General features: G+C 37.8%; 1 protein-coding gene across 1 annotated transcript; it reads left to right on the top strand.

Moving 5' to 3' along the window:
- Positions 1-270: 270 nt before the first annotated feature.
- On the top strand, positions 271-6,158 carry ak1 (adenylate kinase 1). The gene is made up of 7 exons (XM_005810053.2): positions 271-390; positions 4,478-4,515; positions 5,157-5,192; positions 5,339-5,502; positions 5,602-5,718; positions 5,792-5,983; positions 6,075-6,158. Exons 2-7 carry the CDS (start codon positions 4,509-4,511, stop codon positions 6,138-6,140), a joined length of 582 nt encoding a protein of 193 aa, XP_005810110.1. The 5' UTR covers positions 271-390; positions 4,478-4,508; the 3' UTR covers positions 6,141-6,158.
- The last annotated feature ends 2,100 nt before the right edge of the window (positions 6,159-8,258 follow it).

The following is an 8,258-nucleotide window of genomic DNA, read 5'->3' as shown; positions in this document are numbered from 1 at the left end:
TAATTTCTTTACCAGACATGTCAGAACAGATTTTCAATGGTTCAATCTTGCAAAGCCATTTAAACCTTATTATTGGATACACTGCTATACAGCTGTTAAACTTTCTACCACCGTTTTCCCCTCAAGTTACCCTCCCTTTATTTTTACCCCTGCTTTCTTCAGTTCATCAGACATTCCCTTCCTTCCTCCCTCCCTCTCCTCGTCTATTCTTCCTCCCTCTTACCCAGAATGCATTGCAGGCTGAGCAGGCTCAGCTGCGCTATAAAAAGGCATCGAATGGGGGAGGGAGGGCTGCCGTGCAGCAGGAACTGTGCAGACGTACGCACACGGGAATCCAGGGAAAGGCAGCCCCCTTTGCAGAGGGATCTAAAGCCACAGCGCGGAAGAGAGGTCAGTACAGAGGACGAAAGGCTTGGTAAAGGAAGATCGGGCAGGAATGTCTGTGTGACAACAGTTATTCTTTTGTGAGACATAGTACCAAATGGAGATGACGGAGATTGAAGGCAGGCAGAGTGGGCAGAGCTGTTTATGGGGATGGAAAATGAGAATAACTGAGGCTGAGTGTGTAGTTGTCATCTGTCATTTGAGGTCTACAGACATTTTGTAAATCATTTCAAATTGGCATTTTTAGAGAATTGGATGTTTCTTTAGTGCAAAGGCGTGTTATGTCTGGTCATTCTTGGGTATCTTAGGAATGAAATGGGGTAGGGACATTTACATAATTACCTTCTATGTAAATGCACATCAGAAGCACATTCTGCCCCCTTTTTTATCAATGCATAGACCATATTTTGAACTGCAACCAATAAAGGTCATTGTCATGCAACTCTCTGCAGCCATTTAATTCCACATCCATCCCTCTAAGCCCCCATAAAGGTCATTAACGACTGATTAGTGCAAGAGTGTTATTGATTCTGCTGCACATTCAAGCTACCACTTTGCAACCAGATCACAAACAAGATTTCCCTCACTCCATCCATTCACAAACATCATGGAATGTCTCAAAGTACACTGACGTCAAAGGGTCCCTTAAAGGGGCAGCACGGCAAATTAAACTCCAGAAAGCTTAACCAAATTGTGCACTGGAGCGTGTGGTCTGAAAAACTGTCAACCATGTTTTCATGTCCAGTGGCTTGAAGAGCAGTCGGCCAGGGCTGCATCTCCATGTGCTTAATGGGTGTCACTAAATCCTTTAACAGCTGCAGACATCCTGGGTCTTTTTTTAGCAGGACAGACTACATATTAAAAAGCAGCAATAAGACGTGTGGGTGTAATGTAGAGTTTTAGAGTGTCTAAGGTTTTTTATTTTTTTAATTTGATACTTTTATGGATAATGGACTTTACATATACAACTCCTTTCCATTTAACTTTATGTTACTCTCAGGGTATTAAAGAATTTGGATGGTAACAATGTAAACAATGGCTCAGAATGTTTCTTCCATGTACAGTGGACCACTAATTTGTAATTTCACAAAACACTGGATCATTGACCATACTGGTCGAAGTTACCAAACAACCAAGGCTCAAGAAGGAAGGCACCATAATAGGCCAGAGTGGGAATCCCAAAGAGGCACCGTGCTGACTCCGATAACAGCCCACCAGTGACATTTACTCTGACCACGGGGTCATAAAACCAGAAACCTGAGAATACAGCACCATCACTCTTTAGGTGTACGGCAAATTAAATTAGCACATAATTAAATCATTTATGGTTGTATTTTACAGTAGATGAATTGCATAGAACTTGTAACGCCATTCTAACACTAGTATAAAACTTTAGTGTAAGCTGACCCAGTGCAAGAATGCTGACAACCTAGTCCAGTAACTGAGTCAAATGGCAAATGTTGGTTAATCTAACCCAAAGCAACTATTTTACTGGAAATATATGTTAAGCAAGGGTTTAAAGGTAATACGGTTCATAAGGTACAAACGGTTATCCCAAAATTAATTTAAAAAATGTTTTACCGTATTTTCCGTACTATAGAGCGCACCTCATTATAAGCCGCATTTACAAAGTAAAAAAAAAAAAAAAACTGGAAACGTACATACATAAGCCGCTGGTATCTCCGCCGCTTTTGGTTTTTCATAAATCTGCTGGATTTATTGAAGACGCAGCCCTCCGTCTCCAACGCCGAACCATAGATTAGTTCACGCCGAGCTTACGTGCTGCGGCTCTATTTCCCTCCTGTCCTGCCAGATCAATAGCCTTCAACAGATAAGCCGCACCGGGCTACAGTATATCGCATGGTTCAAAGCGTGGGAAAAAAGTAGCGGTTTATAGTCCGGAAAATACGGTAATTTTCATTTTCATGCATCTTTGCAAGCTATAAAGTCATACTCTTTTGATCTTCTCTATTTTATATAACCAAACTTAAAAGTTTTAATATGTTTTTGTTAGCATTAATCCTTGGCATAGTATTGCACAGACTTGTCATGGCAGTGGCTTGGGATCCAAAGAGTTTTTCTTTTTTATTTTATTCATTGAATGTTTTACAATGACAACTTTAAAAAAAAAAAAAAAAGAAAAGCTTATAACCCTATATTAGGTGAGTGTGTTTAGTTAGATTCTACTATCATTACCCAAAATTCATCTTTTTAAAAACTATTACATCTATTACCCTACCTCAAGCCTTAACCTTCATTTGAAACACCTCGAATCATAATGGCAACACTTTTTAACTGTATTCTCCATGCCTCCTCCTTTTGTTTTTTGTGTTCTTTAAAATAGATGAGCATCTACTTTTCAATCTATTGCAATTTGAATGTGTAAAAAGAATTTTGGGTGGGGCGCCAAAACTGACTCTACCCACAGGCACACACTGTCTCCTCAATCCAGCCCTGCATGGGAGTATGTCCTATTTGTCTGTGGCAATGCAGAAACATGGGGTGATAAGTTAAACACACCAGGCTGATTTGACTATCAAATTGGCAGAAATGCATCAAAGAAAGAGGTACTGTTTCATTTAAATAAATAAATAAATACTTTTAGAATGAACAATTTCATAATGCAGCAATAAAACCGTAGGAAACCATTCAGAAAAAAAATCTAACTAAATGTGACTAACTAACTAAATGTGTGTGATAATCAACTCTACATGTATACATCACAATGTATACATCTTAAAATGATTGTTAAATAATTAAAATGCACCATTCATTTGTACAAAAGGGAAAATCATTGTTTAAAATGCAAACAGTTACAGGAACTAAGGAAGCTCTTAAGCTAGAGACTTGGGGCAAGCTTGCACTTGAATATGTTCACGTCCGCCTACATCCAACCTACTTCCTCATTCTTTTATCTGTCAGCTGCAAAGAATATTTACTAAAATCCTTTTGTGGTTACTGTTGTCTTTAGATATGCTGAGTCTATATTGGGTAAAACTAACAGTCCTCCTGCAATTTGGGGAGAGTACATGCTGTTGCCAGAAAAGTACTTAAATAGACCCTTTTGAATGAGAAATATGTTAAACTTACAGGCAGAGCTGGAGTGGAAAAGCTTAGAACCAGACAGAAGCATGTGTTAAAATGGACATGGTTCAATTATGAATATAGGGGGGTTTTTATATTGATTTTTCTAGATGGCATCTATTGAATTTTCCACTGGTTGAGCAATATTGCCAAGAATAGTATGTGAAAATGCAAGTCTTCATACATTTACTTAGCTATAGCCAAAAAAACAAAAACAAAATGAAACAAAACAACAAAAATTTCATTGCAGTGTGTATTTTGTGTTTAAGGTTTACACAAGAAGCAAAAAGTACAATGATATGACACTTACTACTAGTACTACTATTAATACATTTTAAGAAGCAAAAATGCAGAACTCATGTAGTTTCAAATGTCATTGCAATTCATAACGACACTTTTTGTGGCACCGTTTCTGGTTTCCAATTTGTAGCTTACTTGCACAAAACCTGCCCTCTTAGGGATAATGTAAAACTTTAATGCATTCTATATATTTTCAGGACTGTATGTATGAATCGAATGTGTACAAAGAGTGTAAGGACAAACATAACTTCCTTAGAGAAAAAGCAAACAAATAAAAGAACAATAAAATAGTATAAAATAGTATAAAAATCTTTATCAATCATGTTTTCAGTTCAGTCATAGCCAAAGGAATGTCAGAATCAATAAAATAGTTGTAACACCTTAAGAAAAACCTTATATGACCTTTAGTGTTCTGCTGCTACATTAGAAAGAGCAATCCTGAATTGATTTTCGAAACAATACAAAAATCATCTGAGAAAAGTTATGTCAGCCAGTTCAGACTACAAAATCTATTTGTATTTTACTCTATATTGACAGTAAGGGGTAGTAGTAATGAATAATAAAAAAAAAAGTGAAGTAGAAAGAGTTTGTTTCCCTGCATGTTGTTTTCCAATTGTCAAACAGCACGATGACTGGTTAGGGTTCGTGGCACCTTGAAATGTATTGCATTTTCACATTTACTTAATGTCTCATATTTATTTTTTCACAGCTGAAGGAAAACACTCCAGAGACACAACACAATGGCAGGTAATCAATATATCACTTTCAGTGAAGTGATAAATGCTTTACTGCATATGATCAATGAGGTGAAACTTCTTAATTTGTACTTCCATTAGTAATCTAACGGTGTTTAAGTAAAGCAGAGCCAGACAACAGCTTTTTTTTTTTAAAGGCCTCTATTGCCCTCTTCTGGTATTTTTATAGGTTGCAAGAAAATTCCTAACTGTCCCACGTATTTGTGGTATTTTGTTGTTGATATAAAAATAAATCATTATTTGAATAGAAATTATGTATTTAATTTCAATAAACATGTAAATGTGTTATGATCTAAGCAATAAATCTGTGTTAGGGTTTTCTCCTGCAGTGGTTAAGCTTATGACTTTCCTTTTAGTTCTCTCTTAACCCCTTGGCTGCATAACATAATTAGGTAGCAACAGTTGCCATGTCAACGCAGTTTGAGTAATGACACAAACTCACTTCAAGGCAAGCACAGCCAAAGCAGCTTGCCGCACAAGAAGACTCTTTGTTCTGCAACATTAAAAATGAAAAAAACATCCACCTCACAAGATGGTTTGTTACCTAAATCTTTGTGAATTTAAAATTAGATTTGTAGGAAAGCCACCAGTGTCGTACATGTTCATAACTTCTCTTTGCAATGCTTATTGCAGACAAAATCAAGGATGCCAAAATCATCTTTGTTGTGGGTGAGTACTCTGAACCAGTCCTAACACTTCACTTGCAAGATGTTCAAGTACTTTTTATATATATATACATATATATATATATATATATATATATATATATATATGTATGTATGCCACCACATTGGGTTTTGTGTTGATGTCTTTAGGTGGACCTGGGTCTGGAAAGGGCACCCAGTGTGAAAAGATAGTTGCAAAATATGGCTACACTCACTTGTCTTCTGGAGATCTGCTACGTGCTGAGGTGGCCTCTGGCTCTGAAAGGGGCAAGCAACTCCAGGCCATCATGCAGAAAGGGGAGCTTGTTCCTCTGGTAAGGACATGACCAAGAGTTTAAAGTAGTGCTATGAGCATTTTCTGTTAGAACTGTTATGTCGTAACGTTTCATCACCTTTTCATGTCTGCTCTCTAGGACACAGTCTTGGACATGATTAAGGACGCCATGATCGCCAAGGCTGATGTCTCAAAGGGGTTTCTCATTGATGGCTATCCTCGTGAGGTCAAACAGGGAGAGGAGTTTGAGAAGAAGGTGAGAACATACATGGGGATTTATTATTTATTTCTGCAGCCTTAAATCTAAGAAGTTTTAATTTTGACCTCAGATCGGCAAACCCTGCCTGCTGCTGTACGTCGACGCGAAAGCAGAAACCATGGTCAAGAGACTATTGAAGCGTGGCGAGACCAGCGGCCGCTCTGACGACAATGAAGAGACGATTAAGAAACGCCTGGACTTGTATTACAAGGCAACGGAGCCAGTCATCGCTTTCTATGAGGGCCGTGGCATTGTGAAGAAGGTGTGTACAACAAACGCATTGTTGACTAAAAACATATAGAATATATTAAAAACAGAAGTCTCATGCTGTTGTTTTTCTATTTATCTTGCAGGTGGATTCTGAGCTGGCAGTGGATGATGTCTTTGCCCAGGTTTCCAAGGCTATTGATGCACTGTAGTAAAACAACATAACTGGATGAGCTGTGTCTGGATGTTGTTTTCTTATGAGTATCTGCGTGGATTTTAAAACGACTAAACCTGACTTCAAGATAGGCTACTAATCGTAGGACCGCCACACCCCACCAGTGTTCAAATCAAATCAAACAGTTTATTGTCGTTTTGAAGTAGTATATAATATAGAATGTGCTCACAACAGTCTGAGGACAGTTCAGTGTGCAAAAGCCTTGAATACCTAGCTAAAAAAAATACAGCTAAAAACACAAAACATCTAATAAATATAAAATAGCCGCCTTACTACTATTACTATTATAATACCAATAGTAGTCCAGCATTTTAACAGCTTGAGCCAAAAACTGTGTACCAATCTGGCAGTTCTGCTATTATTGTGTCATCACTGTTTGCCTGATAACTGCAGTTTAATAAGCTCTCAGAGAAATGTTCAGGATCTCTGGTAATGGTCAGCACCCTGTCACTGCACTGCAGCAACTGCTAAACAGGTCTTGGACAGGGACACACAACCATTTCAGCTCTTCTCTCTGTCCTCTTCGGGGCCCTTTGTGTGCCACATTGCAGCTGGAGTATCACACTGAGATGCTGTTTATGCGATGATATATTTTTAAAAAAATGGGTGTCCACCATGTAACAGACACCTTACATAATATTTTCATATTTTTCAAAGATACTCTGCTGTATTCCTAACTTGAGGGTAGAACATTTAGTTTTTGTACTTGACTACCGCTGGTCATTGAGCTTTGATGTTTAAATTTCTTATAATTTTCTTGTATTGTCCATTTTAGCAAACGAAACATGTTATACCAATGAATTACATTGTGACATCTGCAGGTAATGTGGGAAAAGTCACATTACCCGCCGAGAATTACAAGACAAAATCTTAATTTTATACAAACATAGATCTGTTCAACACATTTGCAATAAAGGAAGTTTAACACGCATAAAAACAACCATGTCACTGCTACAATATGACTTCTTGTGCCATTTAACAGAGACAAAATGAGGAAATAAGATTATTGTTCACATAGGCTGAATTTATTTTTTAGCCCATCATAAGCTCTGCAGATGTTTTGCACTGCTTTCATTGTGACAGTATGTACACATGTGAAAGAGATCTCTATAAAGTTGTAAAGAATACAGATGTTCAATATCTTATAAAACAATGTAGTTTGATGTTAATTTTGTAGTGGTATATGTACTGAGCTGCATTCCTAGATTCCACTTTGTATGATTTTAAACGCCACCATACAGAGATTGTTGGTAATTCTGGACAAACACCTAAAAAGGAGTCAACACAGGAAATGCTTTCTATTAATAAACCACAACGAGGCCGCTGGAGAATGCAGACACAACAGGATACAGGACACCCAGCAGCAGCCGCAGTTCAGCAGTGTTATTCCAATAACTCCTTTGAGGCCCAAATGACCAGCTGCTCTTCCTCTGACTCTCACCTCCCTCATCTTTCTCTCACACAAACACACGTATTTCCAGTCTGGGCTGAGCCAACATTACTGCAGGTATCCGGACTTTTCTCCAAGGACAGCTCTGATCATGACTATGCTCTGTAGGGATGAGGAAAGGGAAAATGGCCTCTGAAGGTGGACAGGATGTGTCTGTCGGAAAGTCAATCAGAAGAAGGCGTCTGAAACGCTTTCATAATGTCACTGAGGATGCTGCTTGAATGCCAAGAATTTTGTTCTTGCCTCATAAAGGTAAAAAAACAAAGAAGATATGTTGAGCTTGCAGTGGAATTTGCCACGTACAACGTTGAAAAAGATTTGGTGTCTAGATTGACCGACAGCTTATTAATCTCAAACAAAGATGAGACAATATCAGTCATACATTCAAAAACATCTGTAAGCCATAACACCTGATGACTTGTACCATAAGCATGCATTGTTTTTAAATGAATATTGAGATTATAACTTGCAACGTGAAAGTTATTGCGAAAGATGTTTGTTGTGCAATCACAGAATCATCTGTTAATTCATTGAAATGAGACAAAACGATATACAGCAAATAGCAAGTAGCATAGAAGATGTATTTTGTCAAGGTTACACATTTCAGTCTTTTCAAGTAGACATTTCTGAAATATCACAGGAATA

Source organism: Xiphophorus maculatus, chromosome 8, assembly GCF_002775205.1.
Source record: "Xiphophorus maculatus strain JP 163 A chromosome 8, X_maculatus-5.0-male, whole genome shotgun sequence".
NCBI classification, from domain to species: Eukaryota; Metazoa; Chordata; class Actinopteri; order Cyprinodontiformes; family Poeciliidae; genus Xiphophorus; species Xiphophorus maculatus.
Note: the sequence above shows the minus strand (reverse complement) of the source record. Positions and strands in the feature narration are given on the sequence as shown.

Coding starts and splice junctions, on each gene's coding strand:
- ak1 (XM_005810053.2), top strand. Junction 5,193..5,338: donor CAAAATCATCTTTGTTGTGG/GTGAGTACTCTG, acceptor TGATGTCTTTAG/GTGGACCTGGGTCTGGAAAG. Junction 5,984..6,074: donor GCCGTGGCATTGTGAAGAAG/GTGTGTACAACA, acceptor TTTATCTTGCAG/GTGGATTCTGAGCTGGCAGT.